At 43.3% G+C, this 24,251-nt stretch overlaps 1 protein-coding gene across 4 annotated transcripts; it reads left to right on the plus strand.

Moving 5' to 3' along the window:
• Nucleotides 1-1,110: 1,110 nt before the first annotated feature.
• RAP2C (RAP2C, member of RAS oncogene family) lies at nt 1,111-17,044 on the plus strand. 4 transcript variants are annotated; one of them, XM_047716042.1, is made up of 5 exons: nt 2,478-2,682; nt 2,801-3,295; nt 3,417-3,577; nt 6,041-6,352; nt 14,561-17,044. In XM_047716042.1, the coding sequence occupies exons 3-4, from the start codon at nt 3,503-3,505 to the stop codon at nt 6,317-6,319; spliced, it is 354 nt and encodes a 117-aa protein (XP_047571998.1). In that variant the 5' UTR covers nt 2,478-2,682; nt 2,801-3,295; nt 3,417-3,502; the 3' UTR covers nt 6,320-6,352; nt 14,561-17,044. The 4 variants fall into 4 exon arrangements, with proteins under 4 accessions (XP_047571997.1, XP_047571994.1, XP_047571996.1 ...); XM_047716041.1 differs by lacking the exon at nt 2,478-2,682 and adding an exon at nt 1,111-1,227 and having other exon boundaries at nt 2,801-3,577; XM_047716040.1 differs by having other exon boundaries at nt 2,471-2,682; nt 2,801-3,577.
• Nucleotides 17,045-24,251: the final 7,207 nt, after the last annotated feature.

Consider the following 24,251-nt stretch of genomic DNA (forward strand, 5'->3'; position numbering starts at 1 on the left):
CCTTTCTTTTCTTTCTCCTTTAAAAAAACACTTATCCCCCTCTCCCCCCCCCCCATAACACCTGATCATTTTGAAGAATTAAAATGTTGCAGAGAACTGAAAGGCCTTTCCCAATACCTCTCACCAACACTCCATGACTTGTTGCAGGTTTTAATGGCTCCGTAGCTACTTTTGCTGACGTTTCCACATATTTTACCTCAATGGGAACAACTATATATTTGTTCAGTATCTTGCTTTCTTTCAGCCTCATCATATATCCTGACCATCTTTTCATATCAGCACTTGCAAATCTTTTCTCGCTCTCTCGTTTTTTTTTTTTAAAGATTTTATTTATTTGACAGACAGAGAGGCAGACAGAGAGAGAGGAAGAGAAGCAGGCTCCCTGCTGAGCAGATGCGGGGCTTGAACCCAGGACCCTGGGATCATGACCTGAGCCGAAGGCAGAGGCTTTAACCCACTGAGCCACCCAGGCACCCCCAAATCTTTTCTCTTTTAAATAAATAGACGCATAGTATCCATTTTGCCAGTGTATACACACAAACACACACACACACAATCATTTTTTGAATTGTCTACTGAAGGACATTTAAGCTACTTCCAATTGTTTGCTTTCCTAACTGCTGCTGCTGCAATGAAGCCCGTTGTTCCAAGAAAGCTTAGAGGGAGTTTCAGATGCAGTGTGACATTTGTCAATTCTGTAGCTGATAAGAGGGACCCATTAGGACTTTGTACTGAGGGTAGGAGCACATTTCCCTGTCTGGAGAAACAAAAAACTCTGTCCAAAACACTTTAGTCAACACAATCAAAGATACAAGACTCGCCAACAGGTGGGACAACCTCAAAAAGAGCTCCCTGTCTGTGATAGTTTAGTAGTAGACCAGAGACCTGCTACTTATTGCTCAACACTGATTGCTGGATCAGAAGAGGAATTTCCAGACTCTGTTTCCAGCAGGGCTGGTGCAGGGCTGTGGATCCCACCAGACAGTCTGGAGACAGCTAGACAGGGAGATGGGCAGCAGAGCTCCAAATCCGGCAACAGCACTGTGGAAGGAGCAGTGACCTATGGGGAGACTCATAACTCATAGACCAACCTCTTCCAGCAGAGGGCAGTGCCTCAGATATCAGGCGGGACTCAGGCCAGCTGGAGCCAGAGCTGGGGACTTCGCTGGACGGATTGCAGCAGCCCTAAGTCGAGGAGAAATTGAACTAAACTGTTCTTTGGATACTGTAAGTGACATTGGGGAACGCTCGGGGAAAGACACGGTGGGATTTCACGCTACCATGATTTGCCTGTTTTCTAATGTCTGCTCATTAGGGTTTGATAATAAATCTCTTTTTATACAGCCTGGCTGTGAGGGGTTGCTACTAAGGGAATTTGGAATCAATTTAACTCTACTGGCCACCGAGTTGCTCAGGTTTCTGGGTGCATGCTTGAATCAAAGAGGGAGTGACATGCCTAAAATGTCACCCAGCCTTCTGGCCCTAGGGCCCTGTGGATCTGACACAAAGTTTACAAATCGAAAGTTAGCAGAAGGAAAGATATGTAAGAAGTAACAATTTTATCTAAAAATAGAAACTTAGAGTTTAACGCCGGTCTTTCCTTTTTGCATTTCAAGGACTATGAAGGATGACCGTTAAAACAAACTTTTTCGTGGAAGAGCCAACCATGCAAGCTGCCCCGTACAGATAATGAAATATTAAAAGCAGTTAGTCTCCTAGGCCTAAAGAGTTTCCCATCGACTCTTCCTGAGTATTGCTTACCTTTCCTTCTGTGTAGTGGTTAGAATCAAATCGGGGCAAAGCTGAGTTACTGTAAGATAAAGACTGCTTCTACTCCTGTTGTTTTTGAGCCTTGCGATAAGAAAGGAAGGAGTGAGTTTGGCCTTTGCTGGTGGAGTCAAGCAGATTTGCCAAATGATAAAAGTACTGTGTGTGTTTAATTATTTGTCAGGCATGGCGATGTCAGACACATCACAAACGAAATCAGAGCAACAGTGAAGTCTAAGTGTAGTTCGCACGCGTTCCTTAGAGAAACATTAAGTGACGGAAGTAGCAGCGGGGAAAATAAAGTTTCTTGGCTGCTTTATTTTCCGGGTCCCTTGCAGCCCGGGGATGTCCGGCGCTCTCCCGGAGGCCAGATGATTAGCGGCCGTCCCGCACCGGCCAACCAGCCGGCGAGTCGTCGGGCCGCCGAGACGCCTAGGGGCTTCGGCGGGTTTGGCGTGGGACTGTCAGCAGCAGCGGCTGCGGCCGGGGAAAGGAAGGCAGTCGGAGGCTCTCCCAAAGGCCCTCTGCCAAGGCCGCGGCCGCGACCCGAGACCGTCCCCTGCCGAGGTCTCGCTCGGCAGGGCGCGGCCCCAGCGCCACCCGGCTCGCCCGGGAGAGGTGGGACTTTCCCCACCGGAAGTGATCCCGGCCAGTCTCGGGGAACTGGGGCACCTCAGCCAGTGTGTCAGGGAAACCCTTCCGGGTGTGTGTTGGGGTGGGGGGGTGGGGGGTGGGAGAGGAAAAAAAAGAGGTGGCTTCGCCCGGAGTGGCCGCCGCCGCCGCCGGACGGCCCCCGCCCCTTTCCACTCCGCGAGCAGCGGCGCTGGGGCGGCGGTGAGACGGAGGAACCGGCCGCTGGCCATGGCCTTGGCGTGACGGAGACTCCCGGGCGGCCGGACGGGTGCGGACGGCGGGGTAAGCGGCGGCGGAGGCAGCCGGGTCCGGGCGGGAGCTGGCGGAGAGGAGAAGGGATCGCGGAGCGGGTGGCGGCCGGCGGATAACGTGCCCCCTCTGCTCCCCCACCTCCCCACAGGCCGGACGACGCCCGCGGGAGCCGCGGCCCAGAGACCCGCCCGGGCGGCAGTGACTGGAGCCGAGCCCACAGGCCTGGGCCGGCCCGGCGGCGCGAGCAGGAAGCGGGGTCCCTGGGCCCCTTTGTGTGTGAAGGGCGGGGGAGGGGTGCCGGGCCGCCCCTGGCCGCGGGGGGCTTCCGTTGCGCGGCCCCCACCGCTGTCCTCGGGGGCGCGGCGCATCTCCCCACCCCGCCTCTCCGGGCTTGCCCTCCTCCCCACGCCCCCTGCCTGGGCTTCGGTTCCTATAGGAAGGGCATCACCATCTCATCCCCACCCACCCGACACTTGGCTCATTCCCCTCCCCCTCCTTTAACTTCCTCTTCTTCCCCCGTTGGGCCCTCTGCCTCTCCGCACTCTCCTCCCCAGTTCGCAGATTTCCGCCCACCTTCCGCCTCCCCGAGCCGCCGCGGCTAGCGGGGTGTTCTTTTCCCTCCCTCTGGTAGGAGTTGCTGAAGGTGAGACTCATGAGGGAATACAAGGTAGTGGTGTTAGGGAGCGGAGGGGTTGGCAAATCTGCCCTTACTGTGCAGTTTGTCACTGGGACTTTCATTGAGAAATATGACCCCACCATTGAAGATTTCTACCGCAAAGAGATCGAAGTGGACTCTTCCCCCTCCGTGCTGGAAATTCTGGACACCGCAGGAACTGAGCAGTTTGCCTCCATGAGAGATCTCTACATCAAAAACGGCCAAGGTTTCATCCTGGTTTATAGCCTGGTTAATCAACAGTCTTTCCAGGTAACCAAACCGAGTCTTGTAATTTGTTAGAAGGGGGTGTGGTAATCCCACATTTACTTCTGGTGTCCTCGAACCGTGCGTTAATGACTATGTTTTGCTTCTGAAAGTTAGACATGGCGCATTTTTGAGGTTACTTCTGGCACGGAAAAGTATCGGGTTGTTTCTATAGAGAGAGTCTGCAGTAACAACCGTCAACAAATATTTTAAAGTTATTTTTGAGTCAGAAAAAAGTGAGGATGAAATGGTCTGTGTATATTTAGCCTGGAAGGGAACCTTCTGAAGTTGCTTGTTCAATTCAACAAGTATTGATGAATGTACTTACCGAACAACATTTAAGAGCTAATCTCAGGTAAATAGAGCACTTTGCAGAGAAAATTATTTGGAGCCGATTATCTGTAACTCCTCTGTGTCTGCTTTCCCCAACTCTTCCTCTGTGTTCTCTCACCCAAGTTTCCCAACCAGATTCATAAATCTTAGTGTTACAAGACGGAGAACTCAGGACCTGCCTTCTAGGCATTTGACTTACTTTGGGGTGTATGCAGGAAAGTTACTGATTGAAAAGACGAGTACCCAGAATTAATAACCGGCAGAAGGCTACAGTGACTCTCCTGTTCTGCAGCTGATCCAACTTGTTTTTGATAACACCAACTGTATTTATGCAAAATATGTGGATCTGGGAACACCAGACAAGTGCAAATTTCTAACCCTGGCTGGGTGGCCAAGCTGGAGGTGGTCCAGTTTCTTCCGAAAATCTGTCCTGTCCTTCAGTGGGAGACGGACTGAAGGTTTAACATTATTTTAAGAGATGCAGTAAATGTTGCTATTTATTCCTCCAAAATAAATAACCTCATATTGACCCATTCTATTGACCTCCATTGATTTAGGAAATGGATAGTTTTTTCTGCATTTAAAGGTATGCACTTAATGTTGCTTGCTTAAGAGACATTAAGTGCTTTAGCGAATACAATGTGCGAATTCCACTTTTCTTAGTATTTAAATTACAGTACTCCAGTGAAGTTTTCCAGTAACCACGTATAGCAACTTCAGGATTTTTTTTTTCCTCTTAAAGATATCATAAGTATAGTGACCAAACTAAAGTACGTTTTATGTGGGCTTGAATTCCAAAGCAATAATAGTATCATAAAAGTATTTTTCCCCAGAAAGTACCAAAGGTGCTATTTGACAGGCATTTTCTTTCTAAAGGATCCCCCAGAGATTTGTTATTCTATTAGCTGACTCTCTTGAGGCTGAAAATCTGTTGAAGGGTTTTTCATATGATTTCCATTATATCTGCTTCTGTTACAGGCATAAATAGGGAGTGGAAAGCTGCCATTATTTCAATGGAGACTTTTAAACTCTTTCAAGCCCAATTGTCATAAATTTGGTTTCTCATTTGAACTTGTGTTTCCATAAGGACACAGGGAAAAAGAGCTTAACTTAGAAGACCGAATTGATAACATGATCAAACGGAATCGTTGCAAACACCAAATAATCATGGTTTCACAAATTTTCAGTCCTCTATTTTTCCTTCATCCCGCAAGCGAATGTTCCATTCACTGTCAACTATTCAAATGAAACACGTTTGATATTTAACTCAAACCTTTTAAGTTTTGAGACGTTTAAAAATCGGAAACTTTGTATTAAATCTATGTAATTGCCTTAAAGCAACACTTCCTCCCCTCGCCCAAAGTTGATGCCACCTGAGAATTGCTAAGGCTCTTGTCTTTTATCATTAATTGTAATTAGAAAAACTAATACACTTGGGAGAAAATTGAAGTTGTAAAACCTAACCAGGCAAAGGGAAATATGACTGTCTTCCCACCCAGACTGCTCCTCAGTGCGATTTGTCCTTCCTAGGAGCTGCTCATTGTCGCATTAGTTTCTAGTGTATTTTAAGGTGTTCCATTTCACTGGGATGAAGGCCTACCATTAAATTTAAAATGAAACCTCTAAGTGTATAAATCTGTTTTGAACTGGTCTTCGAGACATGACACGGTGTTTTTGGTCCCACCTGAAACACTTTTTCACAGGCACACTTGTTAAATGGCTAGGAATGCATAGATGCCGCAGGCCTGTGCTAGGATAACAGGTGTTTTCAGGAGTGCTGACAAGCTGGCAGGTTTAAGGAGATAGCTAAACATCCTTATGTACAAATGGATTCATCCTAATTGGGAACTTACTTTTTATATCTGTGCAGACCAGGGGAAAGAAGTATGAGTCCCGAGGTTCGTGGGCAGCCTGCATTTTATTTTCTTGAGAGAAACCCAGCAAGTGGGATATGTGGAAATGATCCAGTTCCTGCTTGGGTGGGGAAAATGTTTATTTTGTCCATTTGGGTGTATAGTTTTATTTTGGATTCAGTTTTCTGTACTCCCTGAGGGATGACTTCTTGTGATATTGTAATACTCCTGTTACGGTCATGCAAACAGAATTTTTTTTTTCTCTTTGTGATTGTTTGAATAGGATATCAAGCCCATGAGAGATCAGATTGTCAGAGTGAAGAGATATGAAAAAGTCCCACTAATCCTAGTAGGAAATAAAGTGGATCTGGAACCAGAAAGAGAGGTTATGTCTTCAGAAGGCAGAGCTCTGGCTCAAGAATGGGGCTGCCCTTTCATGGAAACATCGGCAAAAAGTAAATCAATGGTGGATGAACTTTTTGCTGAGATCGTCAGGCAAATGAACTATTCATCCCTGCCCGAGAAGCAAGATCAGTGTTGTACAACTTGCGTTGTCCAGTAAAAAAAGAACCTCAATCATGGCCATACCGAGCAGGTTAGTTGTTGACGGAACCTTATGAGTCTGAGTGTGTTTTGGTTTTGATCGAGTATTAACAAAAAGCTGGTTAATGCCAATACACGTTGTGCTACCTTCAGTTTCCTTGTGTGTTTTTAAAGTAACATTTCCCTTAGCACAAAATAGTCAACATTCAATGAAGAAAATAAAAAAGATAAGCAAAATGAAGGTAAGGAATTGCTTATATTCCTGTCACTAAGATTCATCTTTTAAAGGTGAATCACTGTTCTCTCTGCTTCATCGATAACATTCCTTTGGGGTGGGGTGAGTTAGAGGATGATACGCCTCTTCCCTGTTCCGGTGATTTCACATCCAGCAATAATTTCAGAAGATGATGGGTTTTGTGTTTTCTACACTTTTCTGTCCCGGGCTAGAGAGCTGCTGTAATTGAAGTCATCAGTTTACTAATCATCCAAGTGCTTGATTGAACAGGATGATTATTTAATCAAGCTCATCTGTACCTTGCACTTCAGGGACTTCAGTGACCTCTGATAATAACAAATTATAGTGCCACAGCGTACCTTGACTTCATTATGACCGTATGGTCCAAATGAAAATCTGGTAAAATCATCTGTGATGTGTTAGAAGAGACACACCCAGTCCCAGGCAACATTTCTATTCAGTTTAATAAATAATGGAGTTAATAAGAACAAAAACAAAACCTTCACGCCTTGCATTGAGTTGAATGATAACGTCATAAGAGTTTTTTCAAATGATTTTTTATTTTATTTATTTTTTTTAAAGATTTTTTATTTATTTATTTGACAGATAGAGATCACAGGTAGGCAGCGAGGCAGGCAGAGAGAGAGAGAGGAGGAAGCGGGTTCCCTGCCGAGCAGAGAGCCCGATGTGGGGCTCGATCCCAGGACCCTGGGATCATGACCTGAGCCGAAGGCAGAGGCTTTAACCCACTGAGCCACCCAGGCGCCCCGATTGAGTTTTTTAAAAAGCAAAGTTGTGTCAGACTTACTGAGCATTTTAAGTGGGATTCTTTTATTCACATCGTGATCTTCTAATCTAGTTTCTAATTGGGTGGATAGTCTCATCTCACTTAGACAGTAATCCTTACCTAACAAGATAAAACAACCAGTGTCCTGGACGACTGCAAAACCCCAGCAAACGGCAGACTAGCCTGACAATCTCAGGAATGGCATTGATTGTTGGGAGCCAAGACTGACCTCAAGTCTATGAGGCGGTGTTGTAAATGGCAACAGGCATTTCAGATTGCAGAGATGGTTCCTAATCAAAGGTCTGGCTTTAGATGTGCTCCCTGGAGAAAAGACTAACAGTCCCCAGTTTATCTTTACAGACAAGATCTTCCGTCAGGGAGTGTCTGTCACCTTCGAAAATGAAGGATGACAACAGTGCTTTATTCAAAATGCTTTCACACGTCTCCTTTTTAGCGCGTCCGAATATGACGAGAGCAAACTCACGTTCTAACACCTGGCTACACCTGCTCCGGCATCACTGTCGAGACCACGCTCCAGCTTGTGTTGGGCTGATAGCGTCACGCTGGCAGTGTAGTTGTTTGAAGCAGGAACAGGCGTCTGCAGGTGATCCAGCCCCGTGTTCGTGTTTCCCTAAATCTCTCCCCACTGGGAAGCCAGCTTCAAGTTGGAACAAGTCTGTGTGGTGATTGCATCTTTACCATTATGCTCTCTTACTCTGTCCGACACTTTTAACTGTGGAAGTGACATAAATGTACATGTTTTAGTGTTGTCATCTTTATAAAAAAAAATTAACCAGCTCCCGCAGAATGTTCCCAGTTTTCTCTCCGGCATTAACGTAGACAGCCACAGGAAGTAAACGAAATAAAATTCGGATTGGCAAATGGTTAGTTCCTAAAGTGATTTTTAAATCTGAGTTCTCGCTATATTTGTTTCATTTTGCAGCTTGTGGGATCTAAATGACTTTTAATCCATTTGGTTACCTGCGGGGATGATTAAATCGAATGCTTTATATCTCAAGCCAACTATGTTTATGTTTTAATTATTTAAATTTAATAATTGGTCATTTCTTTATTATAATAATAGATCAAGTCGCCTGTGTAGTTTTTTGTTTGGTTTTCATTGTTGTAAGCAGAATACACATTGGAGGTGTGAGCACTGAAATAAAATAAGCAGCTGAATGTCTGAAAATATTAAAGGAAATTTCCTGACCGAGATCTTTTAGAACAAAGCACACCATGCTTGTTCTTTTCTGACCTCACATAAGCTGGAATTGATGTGTATGGGAATCTATAACCTGATGCCTGGAAAAGCTCGTGCTCATGCCGGCTTACTATTTATCTACAAAAATAGGTGATGAATTCTGAATCCCGCAGCTTGAGCCACGGAGCTCCAAAGTCTGTCAGTCCCAGATCCAAAGTGAAGTTCAAACTTTGACAATGTGATTTCAGCCATGCTTGTCCTTAATACTTAGAAGAGTACCTTTGTCCAAGTGAGAAATAAGATTCAGATAAGTCAGAACTGTTGGGACTGTTGTAAGGCGGTTGCTCTTCATTGAAAGGGGACATTTTCATGTTCTAAGAATTGCTTCTGATAATTGCTCACATTTATTTCTTACCACCCTTCAATGTGGGTCACCGGTCTGTTGCCCAACACCTGTTTATCTGCATGGCTCCCAGGATCGTTTCCTCCCCTTTCACCCTCCCACTGGCTGTAGTCTTAGTGTGAGTTCCGAAGCCCAGATTCTTTACGTGCTGTTCTCGTGGCGGCTTTCCTTACTGACCCAGGGAACCTGCCGCCGAGGGCCTAGAAAGCCTGCCTTCCTGCGCATTAACAGTATACTGGAAACCCAGGTCGGGGCTGCAGCCTGGTCTGCTTTCACTAACTACATCATGGCTCCTCTGTATGTTGGTGTAAATAATTGACAATTGGCTCTTTGGGTGTACTGTTGTGGAGAATGATGGGTGTTTTGTTAGCCATCTCATAATACTTGAAAAGAAGTGAATCCCAGTGCTGTGGGCACTCAGGGAGTGGAGAGCGCACGTCCAGTTAAGGCACACTTGTCAGGACTCTGGGCTTTTTGTTGCTGGGACTGCCCTGTGCGTTGAAGGGTGCTGACCAGCGTCCCTGGCCCTGGCCCCTCCTTTTACTAGGTAGATGCCAGCAGCAGTCTCCCCGACCCCTAGTTGTGACAAACAAGGATCTCTCCAGACATTGCCTGATGGCTCCTAGGGGTCACTAAGAACCACTGACTTCGAGGAATGGGGGAACAGTAGCATTTGAGTCCCATCTTAGAAGAATGGGTAGGATGTGAAGGGGATGAGGGAGGGGTAGAGGTGATTTCCAAACGAGAGAGTGCCAAAAGGAGCAAAATAATATCCCTGAATTAGTAGTAGTCTGTTGGAGCCCTGAAAGGCAGGTGGGAAGTGCAGTAAAGTTATCCTTCAAGTGTGACAGTTTGGTAAATACCCTTTTGGCAAATGGAATTCTTTAAGAGACTATTTGTCAAGGATTTCTGTATCTCATTCCAGTATTGATGAAAGTTATTAAAAAGAAAAGAAAAGAAAAGAAAACCAGAATAAAAAAGGTGTTCTTACTATGGTTTGAAGGGCTCCTGAAAGATTTGATCCTATTTTTCTCCGTGCAGTACGGAACGGCTTCTCCCAACGAGAGTAAATGGTGCATAAGAGTACCAAACACCAGCAATCAAACTGAAAGAACAAAGATCATTATTTATGTCAGCTTCAGTTCATTATGTATGTCAGCCTGAAGAAAAAGCGAGATCCTTGATTCCAGACCAGCACATCATTTCACGTGGCAGCAGAATGCCCGGGATGTTAACAAAGGCTCCTGAGAGGCTGAATCATCTATGAATGTCATTTTAGTCTCGCTGGCCTTACCATTTCTAAACACTGCGGAATTGATTAGCATGTTCAGGGTTTTTTTAAATAAATACGTGGAATCAGAATTGTTCCCAGTCTTTTGTCCCCCAGCTTTTAATTAGATACAACGTGCTAAGGATTTAGCAAACGATAAAGGGAAAATCATGAAAATTAAATCACATTGTGTACTTTAAAATGCTGGCATTTTCGTATCCAAGTTAAATATGAATCCTATGGGTGAAACACTAGGCTGGAATTCTGATGCAGGAGTTAAAGTGTAGATACTTCCCCCCCCCCCCCGCCCTATTTTGCATATCACCTTGAGTAGGGGAAACAGCTTATTTTAAATGCTTGTTTGTCATCCAGTTCCCATGGTGAGCCAAACTCGAGCCCTTGGCATGGTGGCCCTGGGTAGAGCAGGGGGCATGCTTTGGGGGCACTATGTACCATAAAGATCTGCAGTGCACCTGGGGCATAAGAGGGTCCTTTCTGCAACCCCCGCAATTGTCCCAGACCTTTACTGACACCATCCTCCCCCCCACCCCGCCGCCCTTCCCTGCCTAAAAGTTCATGGTCTGGGACTGTTCAGAGTGAATAGGTGCCTAGTTAGACCTGCTGTGGGTGTGGAGGTGTCTGTGATTAGAATGACTCCTTGTGTATCTGTTCCCTCTTTAATTGCTTCCTTTTAACCTCAAGATTAGGCTTTTATTGCAGAATGAAATGCATATGAGCCATTCAGTTTTACTCCATTACCTCTCTGGCTTAGAATGAACCATCAGTAGAATTAACAAAAATTGCATCATAGAGTTGGAGAGTTGCCACGGAGGAAATATTCTAGCCATACTCCAGGAAAGATTCTCCTCGTGGGATTACTTCTCAGTGGAATTCGAAAATCCAGAAGATAATATCACTAAGAAAAACTTAAGTCCTGTCAGCTGTTGGAAAAACTTACCCTACCCCCCCAAAAAAAAACATACTCCCAAATTCTTTTGATTCGCCACAGTTTTAGGAACATGGGATTCAGAAAAAAGCGACTTAGAGTGGAGGGGAGCAGTCCCCTACCTGGTCTGATCTGAAACTAGCAGCTGGAATCCAGTCATTGGGCTCATACCCTGCTTCGCAGTGGACACGGTCCTACTACCGGAGATCTCAGAATTGAATTAATTAATTTAAATTTACGGAGATTTTAGGTGTAGGACAGAAGAAAAACAGTTTATCCCTTCCTTTCTACCCCGGGTTTACCGTAAACTCCTTACAGTCTGGTCCCACTTTCATTCCAAGGCTCAGTGCCCTAGTTTGAGTATTTAACTTGGATATGAAAATGCCAAGTAAAAAAATTGTGAAGGGAAATTCGTTTTTTAAAAAATTCCTTTGGTTAAATCTCCAGAATATCATATGTCTACAACTGGAAAAAAATGAAAATTGATTATGTTTGCACATTTATGTTTGCTAAAAAGAATGCTAGTACATAGCGTTGTACGTAGAAATGGCAAATCCAGCTAAGCTAAAAAGACATTCATAAACTGCTCAGCCTCTCAGGAGCCTTTGTTAACATCCCGGGCATTCTGCTGCCACGTGAAATGATGTGCTGGTCTGGAATCAAGGATCTCCCTTTTCTTCATGCTGCCAGAAATAATGATCTTTGTTCTTTCAGTTATGTGTTTGGTACTCTCGGGTACCAACTTACCCCGCTTGGGAGACTCTATTTCATCATTTCCTGAGCAGAAGGTTTGGACTGTTCGGGGGGGTATGCGCGCGCGCGTGCATGCGTGTGTGTGTGTGTGTGTGTGTGTGTGTGTGTGTGTGTGTGCGCGCGCGTGCATGTGCTCTTCCTTAACAAAATTTAATCTAATTGGGAAAAAAGTGAAAGAGTGAAACCAGTTAAGCAAGAGTTGGAGCAGAAGCTTCCAGAGTTGAGATGTGCTCGGTGTCTTACTGGAAACTTGATTGTCGAGGACAAGGATCACTTGGATTCTGTCTTACAGGCGCAAGTTATACTTTTGCAGTCTGTCTGGATGTGCTATCCTGGGAGTTAAAAAGTACGAGTTTGACCAGCTGCCTTTAAAGCTTCTGGAATGTTTTTTAAATGAACGAGAGTTGTTAGTATACTGAAAATGTTGCTGTCAGAGTGTGCAGCGATAACGTTTATATTTTGCGTTCTGTGAAATAACTCATCTTGAGAGAGACTGTCCTTTTTGCTCAATGCAAACTTTTGCTTCAGGATTTGTAAGTGCAGAGAGTCACAATTTATTACTCTTCTGAAAAAGACCTGGTATTAATACTTTGTTCAGCGGTATGCCTCCTGTTAATGTTGTGAGTCTGACCCAGGATTTATCTGTCTCTTGATTTCACTGGAGTGTTGTCGTCCTGTGGAGTGTGGATGGACCATATGTTAAAGCAGATTTTTAGAGAGTGGGAAATAATGCATCTATCACCTTCATGTAATGTAGATTATGGTTGATAAGCTGGCTTGTATTCTGAGTGTTTATTTTGGCTAGAAACAAATAATTACTACTTCCTCGATTTGATTTCAGAGAATGCCGGAACTACTAAAACATCGTATCTTACAAGTCTTCACTGTTTAAGAGACAGAAGCATATTTGAAAATCCCAAATTCTTTATAATTTATTTTTTTAATGTGGATGAAAATTTACAGCAAACTTATTAATTCAGATCAATTGAGAAAAGTCTAATCTGAATTACTGAAAAGTCTTCACACTGAATTGCATATATACTGAAATACTGTTGGGGCACCTGGGTGACTCATTCCTTAAGCTTCTGCCTTCGGCTCAGATCATGATCCCAGGGTCTCGGACAGAGCCATGCTCTCGGCTCAGCAGGGAGCCTCTTTCTCCCTCTGCAGGTCCCCCTGCTTGTGTTCCTCTCTCGTTGTCTTTCTCTGTCAAATAAATGAATAAATAATCTTTAAAAAAAAGAAAGAAATACTGTTGTCTTAGGTATAAAAATTCAAATAAGGCTTAAAAAATAAAGGCCCTCAGTCTGGATATCAGAGACATAATTCTGGTCCTCTAGAATTTATATCATAGTTGAGAAATGGAAAAAAAAATGCTGACATTTGCATACTTTCTAAAGTACTTTCACACATTATGTGATATTTACCACAACCCTTGAGGAAAGAATTTTTATCTTTATTTTAATGATGAGGAAACTGGACTTGCTCAAGCTTAAATAACCAGCATCCTAGTTAATTTTGATGCAAAAAGGGTTTAATTTTAATTGGAAAAAAACTGTTTCATAATAATTTCTAAGGCAAATTTTTCTATTTTTCCTAATGTGTTTAGGTGGCAGAATTTCAATAATGAGCAGAGAGACATTCTTAAAAAATAATCATTTTTATGTTATAGCTGCTAATAAAGACTTCTCTCAGGGTTGGACACTAATAGAAGTGTAGCTGTCAAATGAAATTAAAATTATGCATGTAGAAATATTGGTAGAGTCTCTAGATGATCTTAAATTGGTTTTGCTTGGCATTCTTTCATAGTTGCTGTTCTACTCTTTGTTTCTGGCTTCATTTAACAACTTTTATCTTTTATGTTAAAAAACAAACATAATTCCACTCCCCTAGAAGCTACATAGTGATCCAGCACAGTTAAAGGACTTTGTGTCTGAATGATAGTTTCCCCCACCGCCGCCGTGGTATTAATTAGAAGGGGAAAAGTGTGTCAACTGTGAGAGTGGAGACTGAGAAACCCAGATCAGAGGAGAGGTCCCTGTGCTTGGGAGGATGTCCAAAACAGGGCAGACCAGAATGGGGACCGGGAACTATCTCTGTCACCTAGTATCTAACCCAAGTCCGGGTATGTAGTAGGTGCTCAGTACGTAGACCCTGATTGCATTACATTTTCTTATTTTAAGTTTTCCCCCAAACCCTACATTTTGAAAAAGTTTTGCATACCGTCCAGTTTGCTCATAATGAAGATGTGTTTTATTCTAATGCCATTTCCCATTAGAAGTATGAAGAAATCAGATTCAAAGTAGAAGTTAATATCTGCCACTTTGGTACTGTACAATCTTATAAACTGGTAAGAACATGTTTAGTATTGTATAAAGTATAAAACAAGTATGAAGTATAATAATTTATTTAAAAATAAACCAGCGTAGCTAGATACACACAGTATTTTATATTCAGTTGCATCACTAGTGTTTCTAATTTTCAGTGACTCTTTTTGACCACATAAAATTATTTTTTTCATTTAAACTCATGGGGAACACAGCAAAATTACACCTTAACATAGTTCTTCGGGTGCCAGTTCTGCGTATGTATAGATCTGTTGTCATTCTCATTTGAACCTGTAATCTGTTTCTATATTTTTATGATATTTTCATCTTAATTGCAGATAAAACTCAGAGGAAATTTGCACAGATGCTGCTTTGGAGAACTTTACAACCTGGGTTGCAGAACTGAGCCTTGGTAAACCTGTCTCTATTACAGCATGTCGCCATACATCTAATTCAGTGCATAAGGTCCTTGGCCTTCAAGATCCATTGACCTTAAACGGGAATGCTTAGCACGTTTACCATATGTTTAAAATCTGTTCTTTATCAATCAGTCCTTTTGTAGCTTTCTAAGTTCTTATTGATGGCTAATATGCAAGAATTAATTTTTAATATTTTAATTGATTTCTTTAATCAGTTTCTCAACTTGTATTTATTAAATACTCAAACTCAGTATTACCTACTCAATGCCTTTTAAAAGAAAGTTATAATGGAGAAAAAAATTGAGCCTTAAACAAATGGTTACTTCTGTATATTACCTCGCACCAGTGCTTCATTCTATTTGTAAAATCTTTCTCCTTTAAATGGTTGGTTAATACTTTGAGACTTTGTTTACGTGTGGCAGTGTTGTAAAAAGAAACTAAAGATCACGTTTTTTACCCTGATGGATGGAATATCCCTTTTCTTCAAGTGCAGTTTGTGATGTGTTTCTGTAATTAACATGTCCTGAAAGTTCCAAATGATATTTGAAATTGACAGTAGAGCATTTAGCTGAAGAGTTAAGCATTTGATTCCATTAGGTTTTCACATGTGTTAATCTCATTTACAGCATCGAATTGCAGCAGTAACATTTTCCTTTCTGTGAAGTTCTAAATTTAGTTATGACCTACTTAGCAATGCCTTTGAAAAGGGATATTGTATCCATGGTAAATTAATTGTATACCTAAACAGAGATCGCTCAGCTTTGCCTGTCAGGCTTGTAATTGACATCTAGTAGACTTCTGCACATGTAAAATTGAATTCAAATAAAATCATATACGCTTTCTAGTTCTTAATATTTGTCTTTCTGGATAATAGTTTAAAGCAATATTTGTTAAAGTTTTCTTGCACTATCACAATTGCTTTTTAGTTATTTCTCAAGAAGCATGTTCGTAGTAGAGACAAAAATCTGTGTAACGGGAGAGGATAGCGCCAAGTCTCTGGGCTTTTTTGTTTGTTTGTTTTTTGGATTTTTCTTTTTTTCCAAATGTGCTTCTAATAGCCATTGCCTTCCATGTTGTTTACCTAATCAGCACATTTTGTCTGAATACTTGAACATTTTAACAATAACACAGGTATAGAAACAGAAAGGAAACTTGTAATCTTTTGGTTCAGTTTTAACATCTTGACAACAAGCGCTTTTTCTAGCAACAACTTTAAAATTTTGTAAGTTTGACAGTATTTTCTTGTTGGGTTTTTATTTGGTTTATTTGCGTGCTTTTAATTTGCAGAAGTTAGTAACTGCAGCTCACCTACTGCACCAAAGTTCTCGATTTCAGGAGCCCAGCTTTAGTCATTTGAACATGCTTCTAAATAAAACAAAACAAAAAACCAAAACTATACTTTTGATCTATAATAATAGCTCAATAACTTTGTCAAGGAAAGCTCTAATATATGCAGTGATGGTTTATGGAAGGGTGTGGCAATTTAAATTTATATTGTGTGTGATGTTCAAATAAAGTGATATCTACATTCATGTGATTTATTGGTCAGCATGACCATTAATTATTATGTAGAGATTGATTAAACTTTGATTTCCTTTTTTAAAATCGTGTTGCATTTGATTCCTGATCAGATTCCCTCAAGGTGAACCCTTGATCTGAGATTTTGGATTTTATAGTGAGATTGTAAGGGTGGAGGCAGTTGAAACATTGTTCCTTATTTACAGACCACTTGAAATGAATACCTAATTTAAGTTTGCACTTTAATACCAAACTTAAAAACCAAACAGTTGGTACCCAGTAGGTTAAGTGGTCATGGTTCATCTTTCTTAGCTGTGCAAAATTCTAAAGGAATCAAATAATTCATGATGATTTAAAAATTTTCTGCAGATGATTTCTTTATATATACAGTGTTTCTTTCCTATGGATAGTTCCCCCCTGCCCCCAGGATTGATCTCAGCAGCAAATTTAACCTGAATTCACTTAGGATCACAGGAATCAGGGGAAAGTGATATAGAGGTGGTTTCTCCAGCACATTTTAAGAAAAGGGACCAAAAGTTATTTTAGCTTCCTCACTAGATTGCATGTCAAGTTGCTTATTAGGATAATAAATTAATATGAAATGAAATATATGTCTCATCTTTACCATGGCATCTGTTTAGGAGTTGTTCAAATCACTGCAGTAGGGCTCTGCAAATAAAATCATGTAACCTGTTAATGGATCTAATGTACTGTAACTTTATCAATGAAAAGTAAAAATCTCAAATAACAAGTACAAACATTGAACAATGACCTATAAAGATTTGTAAAAGTAAAATTTTTCCAATAGATTTCATTCTTGTCATTTTGTAAGATGACCCTGCAGTCCACCTGTTTGTAACTTTTTTAATAAAATAGACATCTGTATTACCGAGGTTGGTTTCTTGAATTTTTGGGTATGTTGCTAGTTCTAGATTTGCTAACTTGTAAATCTGTCTTATAACTGACAGCCATTACTCCTAACAAAATGATTGTGTTGTATTGTATTAAATACTGAAACAAATTAAACGTGCACTTATGTTCTTAGTCACAGTTATGGCGTATGTTGGGGAGGGAAACTAACCCATATCCTAAAATGTAATATTTAATCAATTGAGTCACTTCCAAATAAATTAGAAATTAGAACTAATGGGTGAAAAAGAATGATATATGTGACTTGTCACGTTTGGAGAGAGTGGTCCAACTACAAATCTGTTGGCTGGGCATTATTCCCATGTAGGAGATTTCAGACAGTATTAAGCAATATAATTAAATTTTGAACTAACAAATGAATTAAGAACATTCAACACAGTCGAGTTATCACTTTGTTTTATCCAGTGGAAGTCTTGGCCAGTCACTTTAATTCACTGCCTAACTCAATGTTTTTTAAGTTGTTGAACTAAGCGGATTTTTAACTGCCATGTTTTTTTAGACAGGTCTTCCATTCAGAACATATATGGACTGGATTTTTTTTTTTTTGATTTGTAAAAACGGGCAGGTTTATATACCTATGTCATCACACAGAAAGTATCTTACTGTTATAATGGGTTATTGGTCTGGAGTTGGGCTCACACAACACGTGTATGCTGTACTAGATGGTGTCCTTGAAGTCCAAAAACCCTTTTCTACAATGAAGGCACTCTCAATTTCAAGTCCCTCCCCTTTAACTCCCCACTGAAGTAGTATCCCTTCATCCAGCAAGGTCAACATGTTTAACCAAGTAAATAACAGAGTTGAGGAGAGAATGGACTAGGGTAAGAGCTAAGGGGTTCTAGCCCGATGCGTCAAATCCATACTGGGTGTCCATCGGTAAGCTACTCCGGGTTGCTTATATCTGCAGTCGGGTCACTTACCTCCTAACCCTCCCTACCCTCTTCATGTTGTTCTTACTCACAGAGATTCTGCCGGTCTTCACACGCCTCCGGGATACAGCAGCTTGGGGTCAAAATCCAAAGCTCTAAGACATCCCATTCAGATTCAAAGCAGGGGCGATTTTTCACAGAGGCTGCTGCTTTCACCTCAATCTATCTCATTTGAGCTATTTTGTCATTGAAATCAAGGCTCAGGAAAGTTGGGCCTTAAGCTCATAAAGCCAAGGTCAAATAATCAAAATGTTGAGAAAGTTTCTTTGGGGCAAGTTTTAAAATAAATTTATCATTGGGTAGAGTCAAATGGGTGCAATTAAAATTGTAGAGCTCACGGACACAAGATAAGACACAGTAAGAAATAACTGAAGTCGGCGTGATAGTCCATATGTAACAAAATACTGTGGGTCCTATTGAAAGGTAATGTGTCTGTTACACTGCTAAGAGTTTATGTAAGACATAAGCTATTTTCATTATGGCTATTTTTCTTTGGAAAGGCAGTGTCTTAAATCAGGATTTGGCAGCCTTTGGCCGCCAGGCAGAATCCAGCCCAGTTAGCAACGCCAAAAGAACTGCGCTTGGATTTAGCAGCTGTATCCTGGATCCATTGCAGAGCTCAGCTGCACCCTTTCTCTATCTAAACTTACAACGTGAATGGGGGCCCAGAAGTGCCCCTGATCCCAGACGAGTCTTTCATCAGCCGAGACCCGCTGCCCTGCGTACAGCCGCTACCCTATGGCCCCGGCCGTCCCCCTCCCAAACTTGGCGGTCCTGCCATGGTATTACTACGGCTCATGCATCTTCTCCTACAGACCGTGAACTCCTTCCAAATACAGCTTTGCTAAGTCACCTCTGCATCCTCAGTGCTTACCTCTAGTGCATTATAGGTGCTCAGTAAGTATTTAAGAAATTACAGTCTCAGAATCAGTTTTGCCATCTCCTACCGGTCCTCTTCATTCATAGCAGTGACATAGCATGAGAAATGTGTTTTCTCCCCTTTTTTCCCTCACCCTCTGCAGCACAAAGGCTTTTCTGCTAGCTTGTTTTGCTTTCTGGTTTTGTTTACCATTGAGGTCGTTCCTAAACTCACTTCCAAGAGCAATGAATACCATGGGGAGATCATCCTTGCAGTCATGCTGTAAATGTGGATGGAAGGGCCTTGCATCTAAGATTAAGTCCTGCGAGACTCTAGGGAGAAGAGTATAATCAAGAGAGTATTTGCTGCCCATGCCTGGATTTCCTCTCTAGTAGATGCTGAGGCTGATCCAGACCTGCTCCCAGCCAAGTTCATCTGTAAGTCAGGGAAATGCTCATACTGAATATAAGCAAAAACCTCCCCAGTGTTTCCCCTTTAGTGAGGCCGTAATTTCTATTCTCACTGCAAAACCTCAGATAATTCCCCACCCGCACCCCTACGGCCGTGCCCTCATTTACCCCCATTTCCTCAGTGTGTGTAAGCACCAACTTCTACCGCAGGGAACAGCTCCTTACCCTTCCCTCTTCCTTTTTTCCTCTATGAATCTTGATAGTTTTGTGAGTTATAAAACTCATGGAAGTAAGATTTCGTTTACTCTTGCTCCCCCTACTCCAACACTCGGTCTCCAAATCCTTTGACACCAACAGCTCGGAGACATTGTCCGGTTGGCCTTAAACCAACATGAAGTTATCTTCAAAATAGCAGCTCCCTGTACGTGCTTCAATGTCAGCGACCTGTGCTGTCGGCCATGTAATAAGAGACTCCCAGATGCCCCAGGAAGCCCTCCAGGAATTGGCTCCTGAGGCTCTGGCTACTTTTGCCGAATGCTGTAAGCCCCAGGGAATGCCCTGGTCTTAGTAGTTGGAAGCTCCTACCAGCTGCTGTAAGCTTTAAAGTTTGGCAGGGGGCGTGCAAGGGAAGGGAGAGGGACTTAAGCCCGCCCCGAACTTTCCCTAGGGCTTGGAAGTAGACAGGGATTAAATCTACAGTTGAGAATACAAGGATTCCTGAAGGTTCTAACCCTTTGGTACATCTCATTTGGAGGTTCATTGTTCCTCTGTTGAAGGGGGGTGTCCCTGGAAGCCCTGACACCAGTGGACATAGTTGTCCCTGGTTTCCTGCCATCCCTCTCTTGGACACCCATATGGGTGTTCTTAGAAAAATCCCAGCCGAACTATAGATACTATGCCATGCTTCGAGATATCCCTATAAGTATTTTTGGTCTTTCCCTTGGGGCCCAAGATACACAGAAGCAAATAGGAGGGGTGGACATTTAAATGGCAGATGTGAGGGGGCGCCTGTGTGGCTCAGTCGGTTACGTGTCTGCCTGCAGCTCAGGTCATGATCCTGGGGCCCTGGGATCGAGCCCCAGCATCAGGTTCCCTGCTCAGCGGGGAGTCTGCTTCTCCCTCTCTGTCTGCCCCCTCCACGCTCTTTGCACTCCCTCTCTCCCCCACCCTCTCTCAAATTCAATAAATAAAATATTTTTAAAAAACACATGGCAGGTGTGAGACTTTCTCGCCGCTTCCCTGTAAGCCGAGTGAATGACCGGTGGTGCATGGAGATCGAAGCCTTGCTCTCTAACCTAAGAGGAGTCCACGCTACAGGCCCTTGGCAAGGCAGCTGGCTAAAAAGAAGTTGCCACGACCTAGGAATGGAAATCTGGCCCCAAACAGAGCGATTTCCCCTTGACAGTAAATAGTTGCTTGGTGAGGATAACCATTCTAGACAGAAAAGGGACAAGATCGGTTCCTTCATTTAACTTCATTTAACTGAACTTCTATGTCTGTACCAGGCACCGCCCCGCAGGCTGACTGTGCTTGAGGAATGGGCTGTGGCCTTGACCTCGAGTGCTCTCACGTTCTGGCCTGGGAGACAGCCTTGCAAGCAATCACCACGACACAATGTGACATATGCTGTAAGAGCAGCAGGACCAGATGCCAGGGAGCCCAGAGAAGTGAAGAGATTTGTTCTCCTCAGAAGGGTCAAGGGAAGGTCAAAGGAACTTGCTTCCATGCTTCATGAGTTGATTCTGGAAGTTTCGAAGAGCAAATTTGCAGCAAGGGTGTTTCAGGTAGACTCTGAAGGAGGAGCGTGAGCAGAGGCGCGGAGCCCCGAAAGTACCTGGCAGGCCCCAGGGAACTTGTGACAGCAAAGAGAGCCAAAGGGGTCGCTGGACCCAGAGTGGGCAGGAGGAGGAGGGGGATGGGGCTGGAATGTGAAGGTCTAGCCCGTCACACGGACCGGGGAGGATTTTTCCGGAGAGCGAGGGGAAAGGATTCAAGGGGAGGGTGGCAGGAGCATAGAGGGGTCTTAGAAAGATCCCCAAGTGGAAGATAAATTGGAGGGGATTTGCCTGGGGTGGGAAGACCTGTCAGAAGACCCCTGCAGTCCTAAAACATGAGAAAGGGCAAGAACTTTCATGGGGCAAAACCGGAGAGAGACTGAAGTGATGGTGACAAAGTGACCCAGTACACGGACCCAAGTCAGCACGATGATCCGATCACCTTCTGTGGCTTCAACTCTCTCCCCTCTCCCGGAGCCAGTGCGTCAAACAAGGACTTTCACGTTCCCATTTGGCCTACCTCTCCAACCTCAGCTTCTCCAGTGCCTCACTTCGGACCCTACGCTGGTCCCCGGGACCCCAAACCTCCTGCTGGTTCCTTGTCGGTCACATTTCCAGGCCTCTGTGGGACCTAGTTCCATCATGTGCAGTCTCCCAACCTCCCTCCTTGAGGGAATTCATCCTCATCCTTCAAGACTCAGCTCATACCTCATCTCCGTGGATCCCTGATTCTCTCTCATTCCCTTCAGGCAGAGATTCCCCCACCGCCCTTTCTCTCTCTCTTTCTCTCTCTCTTGGATAGCACCCAGTGAATACTTAGCAATTATCAAGATAATTATTTCAAAATTATCTGTTTACATATCTGTCTCCCCAGCAAGGCAATCAGCTTCTAGCTTCTGGTAGGAGCGAAGTAGATAAAAAGAATCCCCAAGCACAGCATTCCATGTATACAGGGGTTCAATAAATGCTAAGTGATTGAGTTAGGGCGGCAGAACCAACAGGACTTAATATGATTATGGGTTATGATGAAAAGGGGGAAATCAAGACCAAGTAGTTTCTAGCTTGGGTAATTGGACGGTCCTAAATAATCTGGTTTGCACACAGGTTCTCCCTCTCCGCTCCTGACCCACTCGAATCCTTCCTTTATAACGCAGCCAGAGCCGTCTCTCAAACATGCCAAGGTGATCCTGATTCTGCCCCAGCCTGGAACTCGGCACGCGGCCCTGTATCACCACCATGTTGTAGCCAGACTCTGGCCCCTGCCTGCTTGGTCGGCCTCGCTTCCCACCACCTTTCCTTTCCGTATCTAAGGGCCTTAGAGTTTCTCCCGGGCGCTCTCACACTTTTGCTCATTCTTTCTTCCATCTGAGACTCCTTTTCTCTTCTCTGTCGATCTCCTACTCTATGAGTGGAAATTGCTTGTTTGTCTCCCTTTTCTAGGAGAGACGCTCTGAAAAGGAAGGGATTATGGCTCATTTCCTAGGTAATTCAGTGCACGAAGCAGACGATCAGTAGGATGGAGATACTAACAAAATTGTCGGAGGGCGGGGTGGGGGTAGGGTGGAGGTTGTGGGGGTAGCAGGGAATGTGCAGGAGGGGGTGTGATTTCAGCCCGGGGTACATGGAATGGCACATGCCTAAGGACATAGAAGTGGGGAGGTACAGGGGGCTGTTTCCGTGATTATCTCCAAGGACAAGCCTCTATCACAGGCTCATTCCTGGAGTGACACCCTCAAAGCAAATCCAACCACTGTTTCTATTTAAGCAGGGTGACGTCAGCCTCCAACTCGCATCAATATCAAATCCACACCCAATGCAGAAGAGTCAGCCAAGTCAAATTTCTAGTCCTCTCTGCGTCTGGCTCTGTGCCTGAAGGTGGGGATTGGAAGAGGAGGATAAAGGCCTGTTTCCTTCTATCAGCCTCAAGCGGGGTTTCAGCCAGAGTCAAGTGAAGCTAATATCAGGCTTCCGTATCCCCACAACCCTTGCAAATTCTGTGAGTGAATACCCACCTCTCTCCCCCAGATTGAGATGCTTCTTAGTCTGTCGCGGAGTGGATGGGTATGTTTCCATCTTTTATGCAGTTGTGTCCATCAGCACCGGTGTATCTTTCACTGATGGAAGCCGAGTGAAGGGCTTTGTCTTCCTATTAAGGTTTCCATGGAGGCATTAGAAACAAATATATCCATTGCCTTTGGCAAAGAATTCGGGTTCTGATATGTTTGTTTATTTGCTATTTGGAAATAATACACAGCAGTGTCACCCAATCAGATGCTGAGCTTACTCACCCTGTGGAAGACAGTCATTCTACAGAACGCATCTGTACTGTCTTGCACGGGAATTCATCCTACTGTGTATTGTTTTCGAAATGTGTCTACTTAGGAGACCCAATGATTTACATTGTAGAAATATAGCATAGGCAAGACAAAGCAACTACCCCTGAAAGGCCTTCTTTGACTCACAGAATGGGTATTCCCGACACTTGCTGTTCTGCCGTTAGCTACGGCAGGACTTTTCTCCACACCCAAGTGTCACGTCTTACCAGTTCCAGGGTCATGGACACTCCTCATCACAGCAGGTCTGTTTCTGTCATAGTCCAACAAGATCCTGAAAGTTAGAACGTGGAAGGAAAGGTCATTTCCCTCTTCCCCAGATCTCAGGTTCTTCCGGGTATCCCCAAACAGGTAAATTGGATATAATTCTTTATTCTGATTCTGCTATACTCTGTGAAGGCGCACAGATCACCTTGTAACCTATCTTCTCGATGATCTATTAAAATTAATTCACATGGCCTCTGGGTCAAATCAGTCAACGTACTTCTGGAAACCAATTTGCTGTTCCTTGTTATTTTCACATTGTTTGAAAGAAAAGAAGAGTAATGAGAAGCATGAGCCTTGACATTAGCATTCACGAAAATATACTACAAAGTTACAACACTTCCATCAGTTCAATACATCTATGAGATCACAGATCAGTGAAACACAACCATCACCCCCCCAACAATGTCCCTTGTTCATATAGCTTAATACATTATAAGAAAGTATTTTAAAATATGTAAGGAAGTGAAAATTATGCAACAAATAATTAGTTAATGATTTTGGCTTCACCTCATAACATACACTGATATAAAATCCAGAAGGATATAAAAAAGAAATATGAAAAACTGAACAGGAATGATAGGGAAAAAAA

The sequence above is a fragment of the Lutra lutra genome, chromosome X (genome assembly GCF_902655055.1).
Source record: "Lutra lutra chromosome X, mLutLut1.2, whole genome shotgun sequence".
NCBI classification, from domain to species: domain Eukaryota; kingdom Metazoa; phylum Chordata; class Mammalia; order Carnivora; family Mustelidae; genus Lutra; species Lutra lutra.